The sequence below is a fragment of the Mustela erminea genome, chromosome 6 (assembly GCF_009829155.1).
Source record: "Mustela erminea isolate mMusErm1 chromosome 6, mMusErm1.Pri, whole genome shotgun sequence".
Lineage (NCBI taxonomy): Eukaryota > Metazoa > Chordata > Mammalia > Carnivora > Mustelidae > Mustela > Mustela erminea.
The window spans coordinates 101,567,544-101,592,375 of NC_045619.1; the positions used below are offsets into that span (position 1 = coordinate 101,567,544).

Genomic DNA, 24,832 nt, shown 5'->3' on the forward strand with positions numbered 1-24,832 from the left:
AAGCCCCGCCCGCCGCCGCCCCCGCCCCCGCCCGCCGCCGCTGCTGCAAGGCTGGGATGTGACCCCTCCCCCCTTATTGTAGCAACGTTCCAGGGGCCTCTGGGGGCTCGGGCGCTTCGACCCGACCGCCTGGCTTCCGGGGGGAGGCGAGAACCCACCCTCGGGGGAGCCCCACTTGACTACAGCCCCCCAGGGGCCAGAGGTGCTTCCAAGAGAAGCTTGGACTCCCGGCTGCTTGGTCAGAGATCGCATTGCTGGCCAGGACCGAGGGAGCTCTGAGGGGGCAGGTCTCCAACTCTGTGAAAAGGACTTCTTCCCTCCGCTCCCCCCCCACCCCCGCCCGTCGAAGTAGCTGCATCCCTGATTGCTGAGCAGGCACCTTTGACCTATGGGGGGAGGGGAGGTAGTCCCACGGGGCCAGTAGGAGGGTTCAGAGGGGGAAGGGCGGCCCTTGGCACTTGGGACCCCTCTGGTGTGACTGCTGGAGGGACGGCGGAGTTCTTCATCCCATCTTTGCTCTGTGTCACCCTACTTCACTGCCCCTGATCTGATAGTACCCAGCCCCTAGCTTTCTTACACTGCCCCAGTGCTTGCTCCCCCGCCCCCATCTCACAGCCCATTTCCAAAGAGCTCTAGAAATAGTCAAAGTAGAGAAAGGCCCAGGGAGGGGGCAGAGGTGGTTCTCCTGCTGGCCCCAGACAAGATGGGTCTCCCTTGACGTACCTAACAGGACACAACTTAGCCACTGTACTTTTTATTCACATCGTGTATTTTGGCATTTTCCAGAGAAGGGCAGGGAAGAGACAGGGTGGGGGAAAGACAGGCTGGAGGGCGACAGGGATCCCCATTTCCCTCACAGCCCTCCTTGCCTGACCACACAGGGAGCAAACACAAAGAGGGAGGGGAGGCACGGACGCCCCCTTCCCGTGGAAGAGGCTGCACAAAGCTACACCCAGGCGCACACACAAACAAGCTCCCCTCCACATCAGGGGCCGGCAGGGTTACACAGAGAAGCAGAGCACTGTGGGTCCAAGGGGCGGGGAAAGCAACGAAGTCTCCTCACAGACAGGTGGCCGGCCCCTCCCATCCCCTTCCTGCTCTATCCCCAAAGTCTCTCCAGTGTCCCCCCGCTTTGCTTGGCCATTCTCCTGTGGCCTCGAGCTTCCTCCCTGCTGCTGAGGACAGAAAGAAAAAGGGTACAGAGCAGGGAGGGTGGTGGCTGAAGTCCATCCCTCAGCCCCTATCCCTCATGCCAGATGGTCTGTCCCCTGTCCTCAGCGGTGAGGGGTCAGGGCAGGCTCTTAGCTGGCCACTCTCTGGTAGAAGTAGATGTAGCCCAGGTCCTTGGGTGGCTTCTCAGAGGCACACACTTTCTGGTCATTGTAGATCACCCACCTGGGGAGGCGGGCAGGGGAGGGTGGAGAAGGATGAACAGACTGGGCATCCACTTCGCATCAGCTTAGTCTCTGACACAGCCCCTGGAGTAGATCCGGGTGATGCCGGGGCAAAGGTCCCCCACATTCTCATCCTGGGCCCCTGCACCCACAGGCTAGCTGCTACCTGCCTGAAGGGAGCATCCCAATCCCATTCCCTGCTCGGTCTTCAGATCCTCCAGCACTTCCATGACCACCCCCACCCGCTCCTGCCAGGCCCAAGACCACCAGCTTTTTCTGGAAAGGGCCCGCCAGTAAGTACTTTAGGTTTTGCAGGCCATCCGGTCTCTGACACAATTACTCAACTTTCCTGCTGCAGTGTGAAAACAGCCACCAACGACACCTACATGAGTAAGTGTGCTTATGCTCAGTAAAACTTTATTGAGAAAAGCAGGTGGCCTTGGGCTCTCTGGCATTGGCTGATCCCTGCGGTCATGTGTTCTATGCATTTCTGGTGTCTCTGCGCCACCCCTCCCCCCGCCCCGGCCCAGCAGCCCTTTACCTTCTCCCACAAATACCCTGAAGACTTCAGGATGCCCCCCACTCTTCCCCACCAGCACTCCCCAGTTCCGAATGTGCCCTGCCAGCCCCTCACCTGCCTTCCTTCTTGATGTGGCAGACATAGTGACCACACATGGTAGAGGTGCCCATGTGACTGATGAAGGCAAAAAGCTGATACTCTAGAGGAGACAATGAGAGGGGTCCCTGAGCTCCAGCCCAAACTCAGGATGCCAGTCTCAGGGACTGGGGGGTAGCGACTGGGTCACAAGTCTGTCTCGGCCTCCTAGAATCCCACCTTCAGAAGCCACATCAGTGGAAAGAAGCTTCTGCCCCCTCTGCTTCCTGAGGGAAGCGGAGCTGCAGGGGAATGAGGAGCTGGTAGCGGACTGGCTAGACTCCACTGGCCCATCCTGCTTCCCAGGGACACTCACTTCCAGGCCCATCCCGGACTTTAGGTCCCACTGGCACGGACTCGGAGATGGAGTCGGCAGCGGAGCGGCCCTCCGAGATGTCCATGGCGGCTTCTGCATCCAGGTCATCAATGTGACTGAAGATCCAGTCCACAGCCCTTTCTAAACTATTGTTCTTGGAGAGGAGGAAAGCGTTACTCTTTCCAACAAGTTCAGGGCAAGAAAAACCACCAGTGAAGGCCTCAGCTCCCTCAGTGCAGCCACAAAAGGGAGGAAGCCTCGGCCTTGGCCGTCCCACAAAGGTCTGGCTCACAAAGGATGGAACCTCACCGCCACCCGTTCTTCCCCATGGGCCCCCAGTCCTCAGCCAGGGGCAGCCCATACCGTGGCCCGAAGAGCTTTCAGGGCCTGGTCCCGGGAAAAGCCCATGGAAACGATGGTGCTCACGCAGTCCTCCGGTGGGGGGTCAGCTGCTGCACTAGTGGAGCCAGGCCCGCTGGAGCCAGGCAGGATGAGGGGGTTTGCAAAATCTGTGGGGGTGAAGGGGTTGAAGTGTGTGTGTGGGAGGATGGGGGCCCTGTCCCACCCTGCCGCCCAGCCCAGCCTACCTGGATCGTCCATATGTGACATGACCCAGTTCATGGCGGCCTCAGCCCCACTGTTGCCCGTGTAGTAGACAGCCTTGCGGCAGGCATCCATAGGGAAGCCCATCTCCACCAGCTGGATGATGACTGATTCGTCCAACATGGGTGCTATGGGGGGAGAAGTGAGGGCATGGTGACATGACTCCTTGCCCCTCCTGCCTCCCACGGTCCAGCCCTCCGGTCCTCTCCCAACCCTCCCACCCCCATTCCATGCATTTTCCTTCCATGGCCTGGCACCTTACTCCAGAACCAAAATGGCGGCACGCCATGATGTGGATCCCGCAGTACTAGAGACACAAAACTGAGGCTAAAGCTCTCCTATAGATCCCCCTCCTCACCCATTCTCACAGAATGGGCCCCGTTTCTGGAGTATGATGCCTGCCTGTCCCCACCCCCAAGTGATGAGGTGACAAGGGCAGAGAGGCAACTGGCCAGCGCTACTGCCATCCACACAGAGAATGCGGCTGGGAGTGCTCTAGTCAGTCCTCACATCCAACAAGAGGGCAAGGGAGATTCGAAAGGGAGGGCAGGAGAAACACAAAGGACAGGGTCAAGGGGAGGCAGGCAGAAAAGTCCCCCATTGGCAAAGAAGAGAGAGACAGGCAGGAAGAAGAGTCACTAACATGTCGGAGAGGAGAAGTGAGGGGAGCAGAAGGAGTCTTCGTCTTCGTTGCCATAGAAACCAAGGCTACCTTTGGGTTCATCCGGAGTGACCAGGGGTGGGGCAATGTCAGGCAGCTCCTCCTCTCCAGGCTGCAGCCCTGCACCCCTCAACTGGGAGATGTCCAGCTCCTCCGGCATCTCAATGGACACGTCTGTGATCGCAACGGTGGGAAAAGGGTCACCTTGGCAGCTCCCTGGGGCCCTCCCGGAGAAATCACTTGGGGTTCCTCAAAGCCCTGCCCCACACCGTGGCACTGCTCTGTAATAAAGAGCTGCTCAGAGCGGTTCCAGTCGCGGGGGTCCTGGTGTCATGTAATGGTGGGCCTGGGAATCAGGAGGCCTGGCCTCTAGTCCTAGAGCTACCTGAGATATGCTACGGTCAAGAGCGGGGGCCTCCGACTCGTACAGCGCAAGGCTCTCATACCTCTGTGGGTCTCAACTTATCTAGGACAGGCCATGAGGTGAAGTCAGTAGTTCTCAAAGCTGTTGGGGGCAGTAAGACTTGGGAGAATCGTGTCAAGATTATCTAAATGAGAACCTCTTACCAAGTATAAAAGTAACACCATGAGAACTGCTTTTGGTTCTGAATCATCAGTGTAAAATCAAGTGCTTTACTATTTTTAGTCCATGCTTTTCAAACTCGGCTCATTTTGAAACACTTAGGGTAATGTTTTCCTCCTTCAGAGGAAAGTTGGAGAAACGCTAGGTTACACATGGTAAGGCCCCTTCTTTTTCTAGCATTTTCTGCTTAACCTCCCTCACTCGTCCCAGCCACCATACCCAGTTTCTTGGGCACCCAGTCTAAGCCGAAGGTGAATTTCTTGATCTGGATGACCAGGTAGTCAGGGAAAGAGGCAAATCGTGTGGTCCTAGGGAAGAGAGAGCATTCTGGTACCCAGAGAATCCCAAAGTTCTCTTCTCCTGAAACCCCCACCCTGGGGTTCAGCCTCTCATGGGTAGAAGACCTGAGAGCCCAGAAGACACTTCAGATTCTTATCTTGCCCTGGGAAGACATCAGAGCATCTGCAGACAAGGAGCAGCAGAAGCCAGGGGCCTGTCAAAGGGGTGAGGGTGGGAGGGGGGAGAATGGCTGAACTCCCTTAAGACCAAAGCACACTTTCAGATCTCAAGCCTATGCCAATAAAAGAATGAGGTTCAAACTCAGGCCATTTGCTAGAAATCTAAACTCTGTCCAAAATGCAGACTATGTGTCTTTGCCCTGCCAAGACTGAGGGCACGAGTGGACAGAAGCTGCACTAGAATGTGACCCTGTCCCACAAGAGAAGACAGTGTGACAGGGACAGGACAAGGGGATGTGGCAATCATCCACATCAACTGCTGCTGAGGCCTCTTGCTTCCCTCAGAGCCAGCTCCAACGGACACAGCCCTGAGAAGCCAACCAGGAAGGGACGGAAGACTGAGAACAAGGCGGAGGATATCCCTGGGATCACCCTGACAGCGGCCCGAAACCAGAGGCGCAGACCATCAGGACTTACTTGACAGCTACGGATTTGGCCTGCAGGGCCGTGCTCCAGAAGTCGTCCACCTGCTCCGGGGCCCCGTAGGCCTCCAGGCAGGAGCTGAAGGGTACCTGGGCCCGGACCAGCTCTGGCAGTGGCAGTTTCTCCTCCTCGGCCTGCCGCTTCTTCTCCTCATACTCGAGAAGCTCCTCTGCTGACAGAATTGGTGGGTGAGTTCTTCAGAGGCTACAGCCTCTTGCCCTCCTTTTTGCCTTGCCAGACCACCCTGGGGCCAGGACCATGTCAGCTGCCCTCTGCTCCAAACCCACGTGACCCATGCACGGCTGATCTCGCCTTTGGCCCCAGCAAAGCGCTGACAAGACAAGGTGCTCCTACCTCCCTGAGATAGCCCTGCTTTGGACTTCCAGCTGGGGGAGCAGGGCACCCTGTGGGTTCTGCTTATGTGTCCTAGCGCCCCTCCCAGGCCTCACAGCCCCACCACACGCAGGCCTCGCTGGGAGCAACGTGCCTTTGTTAAGGGCTGTGTCCATGGGCACAGGCAGCTGCATGATATAGTCAACTCGCTGGGTGTACTTGACCTTCTCTGTGGCCAGGCACTTGATCTTCTCCTCCACCAAAAAGCGGAACACCTCGTTAGGGTTTTCAGAGCTCCGACAATTCCTCTATGGAGAAGAGGCAGGGTGGGGAGGTCTGCGCGGTCAGGGAGGGGAATAGGGGCCTGAAAGGATCACTAGGTGCTCAGGGAGAGGGAAGAAAGGAAGGGAATCTATCCTGAGCAGGCATGCCGATATAAGAGTAGATCCTTCCGTAATTAACTGCCCCTCCCCTCACCCCGGTGCCATCATAGGAGACCGTGGTAGAACGTATTGGTATTTTTCTCTGCAGGCAATAAGCATCCTCATCTCATTTTCTCTGGGTGTATCCTGCATTCAGCTGCAAACCCATTGAGCAAAAGGATCGCTGCTTAGCTTTCCCAGTCTCCACGGGGGCACCTGCTACTCACAGGGAAGACCTGGTGCACGCAGACCCCCGTGTCCCAGGGAGGGCCTGACTGGGGCTGACTGGAAAGAATGGGCGGGAGGGAGACAGGCGAGAGCTGCAGGCAGAGGGAGGGAGGGTGGAACAGCCTTCTTGCCCTCTTGCCAGCTCTTACCTCCACCATGTTGATGAGGTGAAGAAAGAACTCTTGGGCATCCTGCTGCCGGTTGGTGGAGAACTCAGGGTGACCCTTGCCAATGAGGGCCTTGAACATCCGAGGGGCGATGCCATCTTGAACTTCCTAGGTAAAGCCAGTGCAGCGATTCAGCTGGGGCTCAAGAGGCCACAAGGGGCCTTGTTTAGACATCTCCCAGACCTCAGTCTCCCCTTAATTTCAGAGCCTGAAAGGGATAGAGTCCCAGACTCACCTTTTGGTCTGGGACTTGCTCCCCATCGCCAGATTCCGGGGCTGGCTTGGAATACTCTCCTGAGAGCAGGCCGTGGCCCAGTTTGGCCCTGTGTTAACATCCAAGAGAACCATTTAGCTTCAGTCCACTAATGACCATCTGACCTTTCTTTGTGCCTTTCCTCCCCAAACCAATCTCTGCTGATGGCCCTTCGGCAACTCTCTACAACCACAGACTTCCCAGGAGCCCAAGTCAAGGCAGACAGCACGGATGGAGGCAAACCCTACACTGCTGCCCATTCCAGGCAGTGGTCATGGGGGAGAAAGAAGGCATGGGGGCGGCGAGGCTCTCAGGAGCCTCTGTACACAGGACCTGGCTACATACACCTGGGTGCTGAAGTCCTGGGTAGGGTCCGTCGGGGCATTCTGGAAAATCTTCTCCAGCTTATCCACATACCTAAGAGCCAAAGGAAGCATAATTAGAGGTGCTTTGGCATGGGTTCCAAGGGAAAGGGGAGGGAGTATTACCCACTTGCTCAGGGAATAGGCTCCCTCCAGAGTGGGGAGTTACGGGGTTGAACCACAGGTCCCCCTTCTTCCCGGCAACCTGCCCTTCCTCCCCTTCCCACTGTGCCAGCATAGTGCACTCTGCTACCTTCTTTCCCAGTCTCCTCCCCAGGAGTGAGCCAGGGGAAGGGAGAAGGCAGCCTGGGAGAAGGGTAAGGATAGCTCCCATTATCTGGGATCAAACAGGTCTTTCTCCTAGTGTCCCAGGCCCTCCCCTTTCCCCAGGGGTTACAGGGCCACAGCAGGTCCTCATCTGCTGTCCCTGGTCTCAAGTAGAGAGATCATCCCCTTCCTACCGAGTCAGGCAGGAGGCCAGGGAGCGCCCTGGGATCGATGTTCTGCCCTCAGTGGGACCCGTGGGGCTGGGGGACAGTGCTGCTCGAACTGATGGGAGTGTGCCAGCCACAGTGTCACAGGAATGAAGACTGAGCCAGAACACAGAGGTCCTGATGGTGGCTGAAGGAGTGTGGCCTAGAGGCTGGCGTCCAGCAGAGCTGTGGGGCAGGGGTCCACAGTCATGGGGAGGGGGTGCCACTTACTTCCTCTGGAAGTCGGGGATGCTGAAGAGCACCTGGACCACCGAATTGAGGTAGCAGCTGTTACCCAGGTTCCGGATGCCCGTGTAGCCAGGCCCAAACAGGGGCTTCAGGGGCACACCCAACTCCTGGATCAGCTCCCATTCGCCAATCCGCTGGTTCATATCGATCTCCAGTTCGGTCATCGTCTTATCCGTCTACAAGGGAAGGCGCACTTCAGACCCGGTGAGAAACTCAGTCCTGGATTTTTCACACTGATCCCTCACAGCGTCTGGGACGGTCCCTGGCCAGAGCTTCCAATGAGTACGATTATAGGCTCTCATATAGGATACACACTGGCTAGTCCTAGTCCCAGTTCTGGAAGGTCATGTGCAATTGTTCCCTATGCCTTGAGTCATCAGGCCTCTGCCCAGGTGACAAAAAGAAATGAATGGGATTCCCTCTACTTGAAGTGTTTTTTCCATTCTGAAGTTACCCCTTCTCACCCCTCAGCTCTGCACGCAGGTATCACTGCCTCAATCCCCTCAACTGGCCCGGTCCTCCTGGTGTACACCACTCCTGCAGCACCTGTCTGTCTCTCTGTGGGTTTTTTGTTTTTTTTTTTTTTGAGTAGGAGCCACACTGGGCATAGAACCCAACACAGGGCTTGAACTCACAGCCCTGAGATCAAGAGTCAGATGCTTAACCCACTGAGCCACCCAGGCACCACCCCTCTAGGTCTCTTTCGCAGCACCCTTCGGTTTGTGGTTAGTCACTCATTCGCCTGAGCAGATGGTAAGTGTCTGCCCTTCCATCTAGAATATGACTCTGTCTTAGTCACACAGTGCCTAGCGTATAGTAGATACTCAGTAGTATTCAATGAGTGAATAAATGATTCTAGAAAGCTTTTCAAAGGAAGCACAAATGTCCTGGGGACCAGGATAACTGTGGCAGCTGCCGCTGACACACTGCTTCAGCCTTGGGCTGGGATGGGCCTGGCAGGGGCATTGGAATCCGAAGGGGACCTCACCTTTTGCATCTTTAGCATGTCAATGCCAAAGTGGGACAGGTGTTCAGCCAGGTTGGGGTCCAGGACCATGTCATCCTCATCATAGGAGTACACATCTAGGGCAGGAGGCAAGAGGAGTGGGGTCAGAGAGGGTGGCTCTGGACTGGCCAGGCCTCCAATCCCACTCCCTGCCCCAAGGTGGCGCTGGTGGGACAGAAGCATGAGCCCATAAAGGAAACCCTCTTTGGCAGTCCTGAGGGGCAGTGCGGTCATGGTTATGGTCACCGGCACTTCGGAGACTGGCTGTCAGGGATGATGGTGTGAAAGAGGGCGAGGGCTGGAGTTACTTGTCACTCTACCGCACAGGATAGGGTGCTAGGCTCAGAGGGGTTTGGAAGGATACTCATTAAACAGATAATGCTGGTAACCTCTAAGAAAAGGACTGGGATTTGGAGGGTTAACTGAAGATTTAGTCTCATCTGCAATATTTTCATTGTTTATCAAGAGAACGCATGGACATGTTCTGTCATATGCAATGAATAACAGTTAAGATACACTCCAGCAGGCAGGGAGCTGGGGGAGGGGCGGGAGTACCAGCTCCATCAGGTGTGATGGTGCCCAGCTTGACAGCTAACGGGTAGCCCGTCTCCCTGTAGTGCTCCACAGCATGGTTATTGCCCCCGCTGCCATCGAAGTAGCGTCGGCCACAGAGAATGGAGCCATCTGTCAAGTTGAGCCACAGGTTCTCTCTCATGTCACACTTGGAACACTTCCAGCCACTAACCCAGGGAGAAGAAAGTCACTGAAACAGGGGTCAGGGGTAATGGCATTGGCCCCCTGCCAGTCCAACAGCTCCCTCTTCTCTCCTTTGGGCGTCCTTTTGCTGAGTTCATCTCCCCCAGTCCCCCTCCTTAGCCTGCTACCGACCCTCTCTCCCACCAGATCCCCTGGGAGGGTGGCCTCTCTGCCATGCTCTGGGGGGTTGTACCCCAAGGTGGAAGAGCCAGGCCTCACCAGGGAGGGATTCGAGCTGGGTTGTCCAGCTGCTTGAGGTTGAAGGCATGCTTAGACACCTGTCGTACTTCTCCATCCCAGGCCTGCACCTCCTGCTTGCGGGAGGCCGAGTCAGCTGACAGCAGGGCCTCCACCGCACTGGTCACCTGGGGGAAGCAGAGGGTCAGAGATAGCACTCAGCCCTCCCCACTCCCCTGTCCCTCTAGCCCCTCAGTCTCCAGCTTTCTCAGGGCTTGCCCAAGACTTCGGGCCCCGCTTGCCCTAGAGTCCCTGGTAGGGTGGGATGGTATTCATACCCGATCTCTGACAATGTCAGGCAGTCCCCCCAACCCATCCCGGGCAATCTCCAGGTAATCCGGCAAGATAACAATCTTCACATCCTCATCATATTCAAATTTCTCCTCGCTGAGGTCAAATCCGCCTTCCATGCCTGGTAAAACAGGGAAGAGGAAGGAGGGTAGGATGACCATCACAGGTAAATGTCCCTCCTCCCATACAGCATCTCCTTGTGTCCCCCTCCAGAGCTCTAGGGGCACTGATCAGGCCCATTCTTCTGGGGCTTTCCTGGAATGCCTGAGAGCAGGGAAGACCAGTTCAGGAAAAACGGAACCATAATCGAACTCACCAATTGCCAGCCGGGTGGGCTTCTTACGGGGGGGATCTCCAGTGCTTGTAGTGGTGTCCTCTTCCTTCTGCAATCAGGCAGGAAGGGCCAGGATCAGCAGTGGGTACCAGGGAAGGGACAAATGGGGAGGATGGACAGGACAGAGTGGGTTAATCTTAGAAGGGAAGAGAACTAAAAAAAAACATGGGTGCTGAGTTCTAATGATATCAACAGAAATAGGTGAGAGGGGGAAATCGAGACCAACAGAAGGTCAGAATGGAAGAGACAGATTCAAAATGGAGGTGCAGTGGCACCTCAATGTCCCCCAGCCTCGCCCCAGCCCTGTCCCTACCAGGCGCCGGGTCCTCCGGAGGTGCAGGTAGACTCGCTGGCCCGTCTTGTTGAAATGTCTCTCCACATACTGTTTACCAAAGCCCAGGAATGTGTTCATGCAGATGTACAGGCCACCCTCAGACTCCTGTAGTACAAGAGGCAGGGGGGAAAGCACAGGGAAGATGCAGCCTGGCCAGGTGGGGAAACCAAGACCCAAGGCTAGACACTGCTTGTTTCCAAAAGAAAGGCTCTGTTCTCCAACACCACGTGGCTCTCGGAAGTCATTTAGCCTTTTAGAACCTAGTATATGGCGAAGATTCTCACCCCTCTCCTGTGAATTTGATAACAACCAAGGATACCAGGGGCGGAAAAACACCTGTCAGTAATCATTCCTCTTCCTTCTTGATCCTTCTTTGGGCTCTGGAGCCTTCCAATCAATTGCAGAGAACTCCCTTTACCTTTTTCTTTTTCTTTTTTTTTTTAAAGATTTTATTAATTTACTTGAGAGAGAGAAAGAGAGAGCGTGCACAAGCAGGGGGAGAGGGGAGAGGCAAGTTCCCCACTAAGCAGGACCCCAGGTTCATGACCTGAGCCAAAGGCAGACGCCTAACTGTTGGAGCCACGTAGGCACTCTCCTTTTTCTCTTTCCTTGAGGTAAATTGGAGTCAAATACTATGGATTTCCAGGGCCAGTGATTATATTCAGGGGGAAAGGGGTCCTTTCCCAGGAGGGGAAAGGCCTGCATGCCAGACACAGAACCTAAAGCAGGGACACAATGCTAAACCCTGTCTCATCTCCAGGACTCAGAAAAGCTTCTGGACTCGAGCAGAGATGCTAGCACTTGAACAATACACCCAATTCCTGAGCTTGCCAGCAAGCCCAGACTTTTCCTTTACCACACCCTACTAAGTCATTAAACCTTAGTCCACGCTGGGTCTTCTCCCTCCTTTCCTGCTAAAGCCTAGCTCCAGGGTAACAATGCCTTGTCCGGGGCTCACTGCTATACCTGAGTCTCATTTGGCAGGGACATAAAGACCAGCATTCTCCAGCCACTACCCAGCTGCCTCCCCTCTGACCAATAACTAAAACCCCCACTGAAGTCTATCAACTGCCAACCTCAAAGCCATTCCCCCCATAGAATAATCTAGCAGCACCTGCTAAGACAGCTAAAACACATATAACCCAGGAAGAAAACAGGGAAAAACAAGGGTCCACCCCAAATCACAGCTAAGGAGAGAGGATGAGCTTCTCTAAAATGGAACAAGTATGCCAGTTCCTTTGTGAATAGTGATGGATAAGGTGGAGGAGGTAATTGGGGAAAACAAGAGTCTTGCCTCAGATCTGAGCTACAATGGGCGTCTTCTGCCTTGAATAATACATGCCTCAGTGGCCTTGAAAAATTCTCTGTGATATGAAAAATAGGGCACTATCTAAGGCGGTTCTTGGTCCCATTGATTGCTCTGTACCACTCCCTAGAACAGTGTGGATTACAATGTTTATGAGCAAATGGGACATTTTTCATTAGGGAGGTCAAAGAAGCTCCCTTCCTACCATGAACCCAATCTGAAGATCATCAAACATGTTGGAAGTCAGTTAGGAAAGCAACTAAGCCACACTGGAGATCTCCTGATTTGGGATGAGAGGAGGAAAGTATAACAAGCTTATGAAAACATCATTTGGATTATTTGAAGCAGTTACTAAAGAGAGACAGACAGGAGTGTGAAGAGGGACCCGCTGACTTCTACCATCTGTTGGTAATTAAGAAAAACCTTTCCCTCCTGAGAAAGACGGCACTTCAACCCGCACTGGATGAACTGGGTGGCATGTGGGAGCTCCCCGGTAACCGAACTCCTTGGTTGGAAATAAAAATACGCTGGTTTCCTCAAGGCTTGGGAACCCTGGAGCTCTGCTCTGAGCCGTCCTCTTTCAGCTTTGCCAAAGCCAGACTCCAGAGAAGCAGCACATCGTCTGAGGCTCAGACCAAAGCCTTGCAAACCAAGCAAACCACAAATCGCAGTGATGATCCTGAACTGGGCCTTAGATCATGCTGCTATACTCAGCACTGGCGATGCATTAATGAAGCCTTTCCACTCTGACTTGCAGTTTTCCCAGCCATGAGCTGGTCTGGCTCAACACCCTGGGCAGGGCCCAGCGGCCGCTCGTCGGGAGGGGTAGCGAGGGGGGCGGATCCCAACCGGGCTGCTGCCCTCTAAGTTAAGGCTCTGGCCAGGCCAAAGGCTAGTCTCCGCTTGAGGGTGACACAGGAAGGCAGAACTGCAGGAAAGGAGGTTCCGGGTGGAGGCTGCAAAATGTGAAGCATGGTGTGGGTGGAGGCTTTGTCTAACTAGTCAAGAGTGGGAGCGGGATGGGAAAGGGGTCTTAGTATCCTCCACGAAAGACACCGTCTCTCTGGGAATACTTTTAAAAGGGTTCCCTCTGCTCTCTGTGACGGGCGGGAAAAAGAGAGGGGGCTGCAGTCCCAGGTCACGTCAAAGGAGAAACGACTAGAGCTTTCCTCCCTTCTCTCTCTCTCCTCCCTACCACCAATGACCCACCTCCCCGCCCCCTGTCTACATTAACCATGGGTGGAGTCTCTCTAACTCGGCCCTTCTCAGAACCGGCCTTCTTCACGGTCCCCTCCAGACTACTAGGCGCCCACGAACCGCAGTCCCCACCCTCCAACCCTAACCCCGGCCTCGGACCGTGCGGGGTCGCCCCATCCCTCCCACACGAGACTACAAAACCCGGAGGGCCGTGCGCGGCAGGCAAGGCCAACTCCCAGGCTTTCACAGGGGTCCACTTGGGGGATGTAGTCCGACGATCGGATGCGCCTCTACCTTGGAAAGGCAATGAGGGGAGAGAGCGACTACGATCCCCACAGTGCTCCACGAGATGGGGAACGGGCGAGGCAGGCGCGGTGGCTTCCGGGGGCCGTAGTCATACGACAACTCCGGCTAATTAAATGCAACGGCAGGGAGGAGCGTGGGAGACTACAAGTCCCATGGTGCATCGCAGGAAGGCGGTAGCCCAAGCCTTGCAGGCCCCGGCAGAATGACCAGGGCGATGGAAGGAAGTCGTGCTCGCTGCGGGCGTGGGGAATGGGCTTACCGGTGTGTCGAAAGAGAAGGCGCACTCGTCTTTGTGGACCCGGTCTCCAGCCTTAGGAACCCGGATCGTCGGTAATACTGACAGCAGCGCCTCCTCACTCAGCTCCGCCATGACACCGGCAGCAGCTCCTCCACACACAGCGGCTCCCACCGTTCCCAGTCCCCCACCCCCTAGGCTTGCCGTCCAATGAGCACTACTCGTTAGGTGCATGCGCTAAAGGGAGGACGCGCGAGAGTGGCAGTTGGACGTAGCCTGCCTACTAGTGCTCCGCCCTCTGCCCCACTCTTGACTAACGCCAATGAAAAAGCGCTTCTGATGCAAGCGATGGTCGAGAGAACCAATCCCACGCTCCCAAGGGCAGAGCGCAAGTAGAGCAGCGAGGAGGGTCCCGGAGTTTTGGATGCTCGGATTCTGGGACCCCTACAGTCCCTTCGTGTGTCTTCTATCAAAGAGTAGGAACTGACGGTTGTTTAAACCAATCAATCCCAGAAACTTTCCTGGGTACTGTCCAATCGGAAAGTAGAAGGCCAGTTGTACTCTTGGTATTTGAACAGGAGCTGTCCAATGAGGCGGAGTATGAGAGGGTCGTGCCGAGTGATTGATAATTCCGTCAGCCAATAAGGATTACTGGCTCTGTCGCCTCAGAAAAATCTTCATAACTACATCTCCAGTTGGGTCTGTACAAAATCGCGTAAAAACTCATGACTCTATTTTTTTTTAAATAAAATTTTTTGGGTTTTGAAACTGAAGGTGTTAAAAGCGAAGACCGGCACGACGGACAGCTCCGAACCCGTTGCAGAACAAAAGTCCCCTGAGCAGGGCGGTGTCAGCCCTGGGCCAGCCGAGCCGCTGCTCATTGGCCCCACGGTTCTCATGATAGACATCGCCTCCGCCCAATGGCGTCCCGCACTGGAGGTGGGTCTCACAAGGAGGCCCAGAGGAGCCTGCGTCGGCTCCACCAATAGAGTCAAAGCAAGGGGCGTGGCGGGAGGTTTGAAACTCGGCGTCGGGAGTTGAGGCTCCAGCTGCGGTGCACCCAGAAGAGGAATCGGGGCCTGGTAAGTGATTTGAGTTCATTAGCGAGTAAGTTAGAGGGCTCAGCGGGCCCAGAATGAGCCGGCCTGTCAGTTGCACCAGTCATTATCTCCACAGAGGCCTCTGGCCGGGCGGCGGGAAGGCTCCTCGGCCGGGAACCGGGAAGATCGGGTGGTCTGCAGTCAGAGGTCAGACGTGGTCGCGGTAATGGCTGAGACCTGAGTCATTTCTCACAGGCATCCCCTCCTCGCCCCCGGCCGGGCCCTGCCCCACCTTATTCCTCCTGGATGAGATGGGCTCAGCCAAGAGCGCCCCGGTCACCCCCGCGCGGCCTCCGCCGCACAACAAGCTCCTGGCCCTGGTGGCGGACCCGCGTTCACCCAGTGCCGGCATCCTGCGCACTCCCATCCAGGTACGCGGGGCCCGGGTGGGGGAGGCAGAGTCAGCCTTCGTGGGCCTCTGCCTAGCCTCGTTCTGAGAAAGCCCTCACGCCCTCCACTTTCTTTCTTTTTTCTTTTTTTTTTTTTTTTTAAATATTTTATTTATTTATTTGACAGAGAGATCACAAGTAGGCAGAGAGGCTGGCAGAGAGAGAGAGGAGGAAGCAGGCTGTCCACAGAGCAGAGAGCCCGATGCGGGGCTCGATCCCAGGACCCTGGGATCATGACCTGAGCCGGAGGCAGAGGCCTAACCCACTGAGCCACCTAGGCGCCTCACACCCTCCACTTTCTAATCCGAGGCCCAGTTTTCCACTTTCTTAATCCGGATGGGGCAGGCTGAATGCCCGAGGGCTTTGGCCTTGCCTGCCTGGACTATCCACCAGGGCCTAGAGACCTGGGAGGGAAGAAAGAGTCCGGGTCCAGACTTGTAGCCTTTGGTTCTGCCAGGTGGAGAGTTCTCCACAGCCCAACCTACCAGCAGGGGAGCAGCTGGAGGGTCCTGATCAGGCCCAAGACTCAGATCCCCGCTCTCCTACCCTTGGCATTGCACGCACACCTATGAAGACCAGCACCGGAGGTAAATGGTGGGCCCAGAAAACTCTGGTAAGGCTGTCACCTAGGATCCGTGGGTTGGGCTAATAAAGCTATCTTCTCCATCCTCTTGCTTTGAACCAGTCTCACTCTTCTCTCAACGTTTCTCCTCTCACCTTGATTTCTCTCTTCCCGATCCCTCACCCACCAGGGCATGAATCCTAAAGCTCCTGTATCTTTTCCTGTTTGCTGAATGATTTGCCACTATCTCACTTGACTTCTCCCCTCTAGAACCCTCGAGCCCACTGGTGAAGCAGCTGAGTGAAGTATTTGAGACCGAAGCCCCCAGATCGAATCTGCCCCCAGAGCCTGTTCTGCCCTTAGAGGCAACTTCATCTTCTGAATTGGACTTGCCTCTGGGCACCCAGTTTTCCCTTGAGGACCAGACGCCACCCTGCAGCCAGGCTGAGCTCCCCTCCAAGCAGGTGTTCTCCAAGGAGGAAGCAGGACAACCCTCAGAAACCCCCATGGCCAGCCAGGGCTCGGACAAGCCTTCAAGAGACCCTGAGACGCCCCGATCTTCAGGTACAGAATCTAAGGGCAAGGTAGAGGGAAAAGAAACTGGGATAATGTCCACGGTTGAGTATAGAAAGAATAAACTGTAAGCCCCTAATTTTGGCTTTTGCTTTAACCCCTTACCCACCTTAGGTTCTAAGCACAATAGACGGAAAGCAAATGGCAAGGTACTAGGGAGATCTCCCCTCACCATCCTACAGGATGACAACTCCCCCGGAACTCTGGCACCACGACAGGTAAAGGGGGAGAGGGTAAAAACTTACTGACCAAGGCAGGCTGGAGGGTGGGAGGCCTTTTTACCAGATCTTCCCTCTCCTGAACAACCTCCCTTCCTCCTCCAAATCACATACCGCTTTTGGCAGGGTAAGCGGCCTTCTGCCCTGAGTGAAAATGCTAGGGAGCTAAAGGAAGGGGCCATTCTGGGAACTGGACGACTTCTGAAAACTGGAGGCCGAGTATGGGAGCAGGGCCAGGACCAGGACAAGGAAAATCAGCACTTTCCAAACTTGGTGGAGAACTAGGCCGAGCGTGGCCCCAGCACTGGCTTCACCAGGGGCAGAGTGATGTTGCGTCCCCTCCATCCCATCTTTTCCTGGGAGACTGGAAAGTGGAAAGGCTCGTTGTCTTCAACTCCCCTAAACTCCTGGCTCGGGGACTCAGCGCTTTCTTGGGCTTTGTGACTCATGTGTTTCTTGTATATTAAAGAAAGTGGTTTTAAATGATGTTTTTCAGTGTTCTACCTAAACCTTGCAGTGGGCTACTGTAGGTAGAGAAGCAGCCTGGGTAACTTGGGTTCCCTGTCTTCCAAGCCACTTTCACACGCTTCCCATAAGTCCTGGTGTTCCCCAGAGCTCCGTCCTTGGCCTTTTCCTCTTGTGCTCCCTAGGTGTGCCCCTCCAGAGCTTTAACTATCATTTACTTATATTCTGGTAATTTCAGGTCCCTCCAACTAGCCCTGACCTCTATCCAACTGCTCTGTAGGAACTACAGAGTCAGTTTGTCTGAAGTTGAATTTGTGCTCTTTCCTCCAAAACTCTTCCTCATACCCTATTCTCTATCCCGAGGAATAACAGCATTATCCCCCCTGTTGCCCAAACCTGGACCTTGGCCATTATCTTGAATGGCTCCCTCTTAATATCCCATACCCAAGCACTAAATCCTGGTGATTCTGTTATCTTTTATCTATTCCCCATCCCTTTCCTTGCCCCCCTGTCCTAACGCTCTTATTTTATTTTTTTTTTAAAGATTTTATTTATTTATTTGTCAGAGAGAGAGCGAGCGAGTGAGCGCCCAGGCAGGGGAAGCAGCAGGCAGAGGGAGAAGCAGGCTCCCTGCTGAACAAGGAGCCTGATGCTGGACTCGATCCCAGGATTCTGGGATCGTGACCTTAGCCAAAGGCAGCCAGCAGCTTAACCGACTGAGCCCCCAGGGGTCCCTCCTGCTCTAGATTTCTTGCCATCTCCCTCCTGCCTCGTTTTCCTCCAGTCTCCCCTCCCAACATTTCATCAACCTACACTGCCGCCAGGGTGACCTTTTGGAGAAACACAACTGACCGTGTGACTCCTCTGCTCAGAACTCTTCAATGGCTCCCCATTGCCCTTAGGAGAAAGTCTCCGCTGGTATTCAAGGTCTGCTATAATCGGATTCCTTCTCAGCATAACCTTCCTATACACACGCAGGTGGGCCAGTGGTAGTGAATCACTGGACAGATGCTACGCTGGCCACCTAGTGAATACCTTCTCCTGATCTGTCTCATGCCTTCTCCATGAGGCTTGGGCTTCCACCTCCCCCGTACTTTCTGCCCCCAAGCTGTTTGGTACCCAGCCTTTATCACTGCACCTGTAATAACTCATTACTTAAGTTGGGCCTGTGTCTTTTTGCAACAGAAGTGGGGCAGAAGCCAAACATCACAGACATACACCGGGCACTACGGTTTATTGCAGGTCCTTTAGGACGGAAATAAAGAAGGTAGAAAGTGGAGAAAACCTGAAGAAGGGGGCCAGGATCCTAATGTGTGCCAGAGCCATAGTCACAGGACTGAGCACCCTCTGCCACCCAGGTCTGGACAAAGGTAGTGGCTCTGGGGGGGCGGAATTCCAGGGCCCGGGGCCTCAGACCAGAAGCCTGCCAGGCCCACCCGGTGCTGGTGAGGGGCCAGTTATCCTTGCTCAGGACAGGAGAAGCTGCAGGACCATGGAGAGGGGAGGCCATGGGAGGAGATGGGGCAGTTCTTTGCCCCTGTGTCCCTGATGCTGCCTCCCAAAGGCTTATTCCCCATTTTCCCCACTGCCCTCAAAGGATAAAGCTGGGTGGGGGGTGGCAGCTGGGGCATAGAAGAAAAAAACCTTAAAAGAAAATGGGGCAAGGGAGGGGGCCGCTGATTGTCTTCATGGCCTTTTACCTCCTCTCCTCCAGCCTCCTTAGTTCCAGACTTTGAGGAAGCTGTCCCAGGAGCCAGTGGCCACAGCCATCCCATCAGCTGTGACCCCCAGGCAGCTGACCCTGTTGTCATGGCCAGAGAGCATGCCTGAGGAAGAGGGAGACAAGTCAGCCTGTTAGCCCATGCTGCTTTGGCAAAGAGCACATGTGCGTCTGCAGGAATCCTAGGTTACATTGGCCATGGACTCTCAGCCTTTGGCGGGGACTCAAAGAGGATTACCCTAAGGGGCAGGGTTTCTCTTGAGGCCAATCTCTGTGGAGGGTGGGATGGGGGTGCCGAGAGGGACAGGAGAGGTCGGCCACACCAGTGTGCTATGAAAAAAGCAAGGAGCACCTTGATGGACCCTAGAAAAGGGAGAGGTAGCTCTTTTGTCTCATTCCTGAGTTTCCAGAGGAAGAGACTGAGGCCCAGAGAGAAGTGACTTGTCCTCAGGCCTTCGGACCCTAAGCAACAGAATTCAGATTTGGATCCTGACTCTCTGGCCAGAGGTATTTTCATTCAGCACCTGGCCTCTCCCAAGAGAAGCCACACGATCTGATTCAGCTTCAGATCAGGGTGGTCCTCGTTAAGCCCCTAGGTTGGGGTGGCCTTGATTCTGCTTATTACAGTTCCCCGAGATTGCCCCTTGCTCCAGTGGATGGCCCTGACACTTAATAGGGCCCTGGAAATCCAGAAGTGACTGGACATTCAAGGTCCACGGGTCTCAGGTGACACAGAGGCTCCTTTGGCAGAAAGCAGCCAGAGCAGTGGGTGGTGGAGGCAGGCCTTTAGAGATGAGGGTCCTAGGTTGGGAAACCAAGGGGGACTGGATTCCAAGGGTAGAGCTCAGTGTCATTCAGTAATTAGGGCACAGGGGAAAGGGTCCCAGAAAAGAGAGCTAGTAGGAAGGTCCTTCCCGCTGAGGTGGCAGTAGGGGGGCGGGGCTGGCCCTTACCCACACGCTCACACTTCATGGAGTCCCAGACGTTGCAGTTGAAGTCGTCGTAGCCTGCAAAGAGCAGGCGGCCGCTGAGGGAGAAGGCCACAGATGTGATACCACAGACGATGCTCTCGTGGGAGTAGGTTGTCAGCTCCTGGTCTGCTCGCAGGTCAAACAGGCGGCAGGAGGCATCATCCGAGCCTGTGCAGATGGCCTCTCCATTGGGGAAGAACTGAGGGTACAGGCAGCAAGGGGGTCAGGACTCAGACCTGGGTGGCCCGAGACCTCTCCCATCCTGAGGGCTCCAGGGCAAGCGCTTTCCCGCAGCCTCTGCCTATCCTGTCCCCGGCACTCTTCGCCAATGACATTTGTCCCACACCAGCTGCATGCCAGTGGCTGCCCTACACCCTCCACTTGCCCCTCACTGCAGAGCTGAGCCGCAGGCAGGCATTATTTCCCTGTTGCCGGCAGGAGCACGAGGCTGAAGGAGGGCGGGCGGCTTGCCCAGGGTCACATGGCTAGAAGGGCGGAGGCTGTCCCCAACTCCGACTCCGACTCTGGGCTCCTGGCTGGATCAGGGTGTGGACACATAGGGCCAAGGGCAAAGGCATGACCTGAATCTCATCACGCGGAAATGTCAGATAAACTCAAAGGGACACAAAGCTTCAAGAAAATGGGGTGGCACTCTTTAAAGAGGTCAATGGCCCGAAAGACAAAAAAAGGTAGAAAAAAGTTTTTCGGGTTTAAAAGAAAGTGAAAAGATATAACAAGGGAATGCAATGCATGTTCCTAGTCAGAAAAAAACATGGCTTTTAAGGATATTCTTGAGATAACTGGTGAAACAAGAATGGATATAGGCTGTGGACTCTACTGTGTCATTATTCAATCTGATTTTAAGAATTATACTGCCACCGTGTTAGAGAGTGGCCTTGTTTTTAAGAAACACGTACTGAAGTATTTAAGGGATACAGAGGCATGGTATCTGTAACTTGGTCTCCAAAGAGGAAAAAAAAAAGATAATAAAATATATCTAGGTGTCTGTGTCTGTCTCTCCATCCATCCCTCCCTCCATCTACGGAGAACAATAAGGCAAACATGGTCAAATGTCAAGAGTGAATATGGGTGAAGGGTAGATGAGGGCTGTTTGCGTGACTCATAGCCTTTCTGTAAGGTAAAATTATTCCCACCAGGGAAATTAAAAGGAGAGGGGGAGGGAACTAGGAAAGGAGTGCAGGATGTGTGAGGGTGCCCTGTGAGGATGTCTCGGGAGCTGGGGCGCAGAGGGGTGCTCACGCAGATAGCGTTGATGTCCGACTCATGGCCAGTGAAAGTCTGCCGACAGGTTCCCTCCCGCACATCCCAGAGCTTGGCGCTGGCGTCACAGGCTCCCGAAATGAAGAGCTTGAAGTCAGGAGAGACAGCCAGACTCATGCAGTCCCCTGTGTGCCCCACAAACACTGTCTTCTGCTGCCCGGTCTCGATATCCCACAGAGCACTGGCGGGAGGAGGGAGGACGCTGTCACCCTGTCACAGAAAGGCCAGGACAGAGCCGCACCCCAAGGCCCAGCATCCACAGCGTTCAGTCCTCACCAAGTGGTGTCCCCGGAGCTAGTCACGATGTTGTTGTCATCCAGGAAGCGGCAGCAGGAGAGATAACCTGGGGGTGGTGAGGACAGCGCCCTGGCTGCAGAGCGGAGTCCCTGGGCCTCTCCCAAGAGGGATGGGAAGAGAGGGTCACTCACTCACCTGTGTGAGCAGAGAGCTCCCGGCTGACCTTGACATTGCCCTCACGGGACTTGAGGCTGTAGATGGAGCACATGTTGTCCAGCCCCCCACAGGCCACGAAGTTCCCTGATGGGGCGTAGGCACAGGTCATGACCCAGGAGGAGCGCAGCGGGATGGCATGCACCTGCAGAAGGGTGGGCAGAGGCAGGAGCTGAGCTGAGCTCCCGGGTGGGGAGGATGGAGGCGAGGAGGCACAATGTCCCCCAGGAAACGGATGGCAATGGGGGGCTGGTGAGGCCAGTACCTTATTGGTGGTGTAGGTGTCCCACACGATCAGCTTCCCATCTTGCGAGGCACTTACCAGCAGCCTGGGGACAAGGCAGCCCACGTCACCCAAGCCTCTCCTTTCTGCCTCCCATCCCCACCCCTGGGTGGCCCTCAAGCCTCACTTGGAATCGGTGGCCCAGTGCATAGCATAGATCTTGGCCAGGTGTCCCCTTAACGTCCGCCGTGTCCGCATCTGGACTCTTCCCACGACCTCTAGGCCCGACACCAGCTGCAAAAAAGGAGACACTAGAAATCAGGGTGAGTAGGGCACATGCCTGGATATCAGTGTCATGGCCACCGAAATCTGGACCAAGTTCTGTTCAGGCTCTGGGGTCAGGCCCCCAGCCTTGGAGAAATATGTCCCTGCCCTGGGGCGGCTTCAACTGAGTGGGAGAGACCAGACATGGCCAGTGGCACATTGCCAAGTGTTTAAGAAGCATCTCTCCAGTGTGGGCTGCTGGAGGAGATGGGGGCGGGAGAGAGCTGTCCATCATGGACATACTCCCACCTTTACCAACTTCAAGCTGCCAGCCTGAAGTCACTGAACACGGACTTGGGAAGAGAGGCACACATCCACTGCCCCGAGCCCCTAGGAGGCCTGGTCCCACACAACACTGTGGCCTGTCCCACAAGATAGTCTGGCCTGGCTGTCTCTTCCACTGGCTTCCCTGGGGCAGCCAGGGCAACCCTGAACAGCACCTCCTGAAATTTGTGGTCCTATGGCCCTTACACTCCACCCAGTCTCTCAATTTAGGCTGGGGCTCAAGTCCATGGCCTTGACTTGTCATTTACTTGCTTTGTTGTCCTGGGCAAGTTGCTTACCCTCTCTGAGCTTGTTTCCTCGTCTGTAGAATGAGGTTTATAGCATCAACTTATGGGGTTGTCATAGAAATTAAATGAAATTATCTATTGAAGCAACTTAGCCCAGTGTGGGGCTCACGGCAAGGGTTCGATGTTCACTCTCAATATTAATGTATTTAATCCGACATGAGATGCTGCCAACTCTACGAAGCACCATGCTTTTAGGTATCACTGAGAAAGGGAAAAAATGCTGCCAATTCTAATTGTAAGGCATTGCCTATTTTGGGCTGCATCTCAATCTCAGAGATGTCAAAATGTGAAAATACGTGACTTAGAATTGATGCAGTACACTATTAGGAGACTAGAAATCGCTCATAAGTCCATCCCTCGCTTCCTCCTCGCCACCCTGCGAGGGGGTATAACCATCCTCGCCTTCTGTTTGAGGACAGAGACAGCATCTGCAACCTTAGCTTCCAATAAGGGGCCTGGCCCAGAGCAGATCTCACTAAATGTTTGTTGAATGAATTAATTAATGCCGTTCCTCATTCCAAGGACACGCTGTACTAAAGCTCGGGCACCAGGCTGTTGCTGGTCAGGGAACTCCCCTCCTTTCCCCTCCCCTCCCTTCCCCTCCCCTCCCCTCCCCTCCCCTGGCCCTGCTTCAGGGGGACAGGGAGGTCTCACCTCTGCCAGAGTAATGTCAGCGCAGGCTTTCCGGGCATCCTGGGGGGAAAGCAGCCATCAGGCGAGCATACAGGCAAGGTGGGGGTAGTGGGTGCATGGGCCTCTGAGGCGGATGGGCTTGGGCCTAAGGGTTTGGGGGGCATCTCAAATATGAGACCCAAGTTCAGAAAGTCTCTGGTCACTTCCAGGTCAGGGGTCTCTACGGTGTTGCTCAAGAGCTAATCCACCCTCTTTCCCCCACCCCCAAGTCCACACTCCCTCGTGTCCTGGGTTCCATGTTTTCTAGGGTCCCCTGACGGGAGAGTTCTGGGGTTACAGCAATCTGCTTCTTGAGCTGCTCCGCTTCCTGCCGTAGTTGCTCCATCTCCCCCATGGCTGACTGGTTGAGGGGTAGCTCCGGCTCCTGTCAGGAACATAGGATAGGAGTAGGTGGTCCCCACCCAGCCATGTTCCTGCCCCTTGCGCCCACTCCAGACTCAAGGCCTGGAGTCCACTACAAGAAGCAGAGAGATGCCTGGGGGGCAGGCCGCACCAGCTCCCCACGAGCCCCTCCATGTCTGGAGTCCCGTACAGCCAAGCCTGGCCCTGCCTGAGCCCTCCCTGCAGCCTGCAGCCCCCAGCCCCGGCCCCAGAGCCACGCCAGCTCCCCCTTACTTGGACTCTGACTGGACCTCTCCCGGGTTTCCAGGCGCCTCTTCACTCCCTCAGCAGCGATGCCAACCCGTCACCTGCCCCAGCTCTGCTGCCAGAAGAGCTGGCCTGGCCTGGCCCCAGCTCTGGGTGGGGGGGGTTGGGGGGAGCACTGACAGAGAAGGTAGGGCCGACGACAACGATGACAACAACGTCAGGCAAATGAAATCAGCTGGCAACGGCGGGGGGGCGGGGGGAGAGGGCGGGAAGGGAGGTGTGTGGCTTCTAGAGAGACTTGGGCCCAGCCTGGGGTGGGGTAAGTGTGAGCAAGAGTGGGGGGCTATAAAGAGGAGCAGCCCCTCACCAGCCCTGGGGGGAGGAAGGGTTGAAGGGGTGCTTCTCTGGCCAGTCTCCTCGTTGGCAGAGATAAGAGCATCAGGCCCCATGGGATTAGAGCAAAGCTGTGAGGATTAAAGGTTGGGGTCTGGGAGGGGTACAGAGGAGTAGAAGCAACCACAGCTCCAGCACCCCCCCCAGCCCCAGCCCCCACCAATGCTGATGATTGTGGCAGTCAGGTCCTGCCTAGCAACCAGTCCAGGAGCCCGAATATGAGGGTGAGAGGTGGCCCCCTATCGACATCCAAGATTTTGTCTCTAAATTCAGGGTTGTGGGGAAGGGGGTTCAGGTGAATACGGGGAGGGTGCAGGAGCTGAGATTAGATGGGACTGATCTGGATAATCCTTCTTCTCAACAAACCCTAACCAGCTGCCTCTGGGTCTGATCCTGGGGGGCTGGGGGGATGGGGAAAGGTACAGGGGATTCAGAGAGAAAGACTACACAGGGTTGGCCCTGCTTTGAGTGGACCAAGGGTGGGAAGTGGAGCGCAACCCCAACCCGGCTTCCATCTCGGTTTGGCCCACTCCTTGCCCCCATGACTCACGGAGTCCTGCCAGGGTTGTGAGGCTGGAATCAGAGGATCAGGCTGCCCTACGTCTTGGCTGAGCTCAGAGAGGGAAGACAAGGCTTAGAGTCAGAGGCCCAAGGAGCAGCTGTCAGGA

General features: G+C 55.3%; 3 protein-coding genes across 4 annotated transcripts; 1 reads left to right on the top strand and 2 right to left on the bottom strand.

The window, feature by feature from the left end:
- Positions 1–738: 738 nt before the first annotated feature.
- On the bottom strand, positions 739–13,982 carry USP5 (ubiquitin specific peptidase 5). Of its 2 annotated transcripts, none has more exons than XM_032348936.1 (20): positions 13,667–13,982; positions 10,578–10,703; positions 10,247–10,313; positions 9,918–10,051; positions 9,622–9,767; positions 9,202–9,386; positions 8,629–8,723; positions 7,623–7,816; positions 6,902–6,973; positions 6,539–6,626; positions 6,286–6,411; positions 5,641–5,794; positions 5,148–5,322; positions 4,432–4,520; positions 3,681–3,803; positions 2,953–3,096; positions 2,729–2,874; positions 2,366–2,519; positions 2,029–2,113; positions 739–1,395 (listed from the first exon to the last, which is right to left on the bottom strand). In XM_032348936.1, the coding sequence occupies exons 1-20, from the start codon at positions 13,874–13,876 to the stop codon at positions 1,302–1,304; spliced, it is 2,607 nt and encodes an 868-aa protein (XP_032204827.1). In that variant the 5' UTR covers positions 13,877–13,982; the 3' UTR covers positions 739–1,301. The 2 variants fall into 2 exon arrangements, with proteins under 2 accessions (XP_032204827.1, XP_032204826.1); XM_032348935.1 differs by having other exon boundaries at positions 3,612–3,803.
- Positions 13,983–14,159: 177 nt separating this feature from the next.
- Positions 14,160–16,967, top strand: CDCA3 (cell division cycle associated 3). Its single transcript, XM_032348952.1, has 6 exons — positions 14,160–14,724; positions 14,938–15,113; positions 15,589–15,718; positions 15,964–16,257; positions 16,381–16,484; positions 16,611–16,967. The coding sequence occupies exons 2-6, from the start codon at positions 14,994–14,996 to the stop codon at positions 16,767–16,769; spliced, it is 807 nt and encodes a 268-aa protein (XP_032204843.1). The 5' UTR covers positions 14,160–14,724; positions 14,938–14,993; the 3' UTR covers positions 16,770–16,967.
- Positions 16,968–18,168: 1,201 nt separating this feature from the next.
- Positions 18,169–24,818, bottom strand: GNB3 (G protein subunit beta 3). The gene is made up of 10 exons (XM_032348950.1): positions 23,799–24,818; positions 23,461–23,547; positions 23,145–23,183; positions 21,782–21,888; positions 21,637–21,700; positions 21,354–21,516; positions 21,198–21,264; positions 20,901–21,102; positions 19,623–19,839; positions 18,169–18,775 (listed from the first exon to the last, which is right to left on the bottom strand). Exons 2-10 carry the CDS (start codon positions 23,515–23,517, stop codon positions 18,669–18,671), a joined length of 1,023 nt encoding a protein of 340 aa, XP_032204841.1. The 5' UTR covers positions 23,518–23,547; positions 23,799–24,818; the 3' UTR covers positions 18,169–18,668.
- Positions 24,819–24,832: the final 14 nt, after the last annotated feature.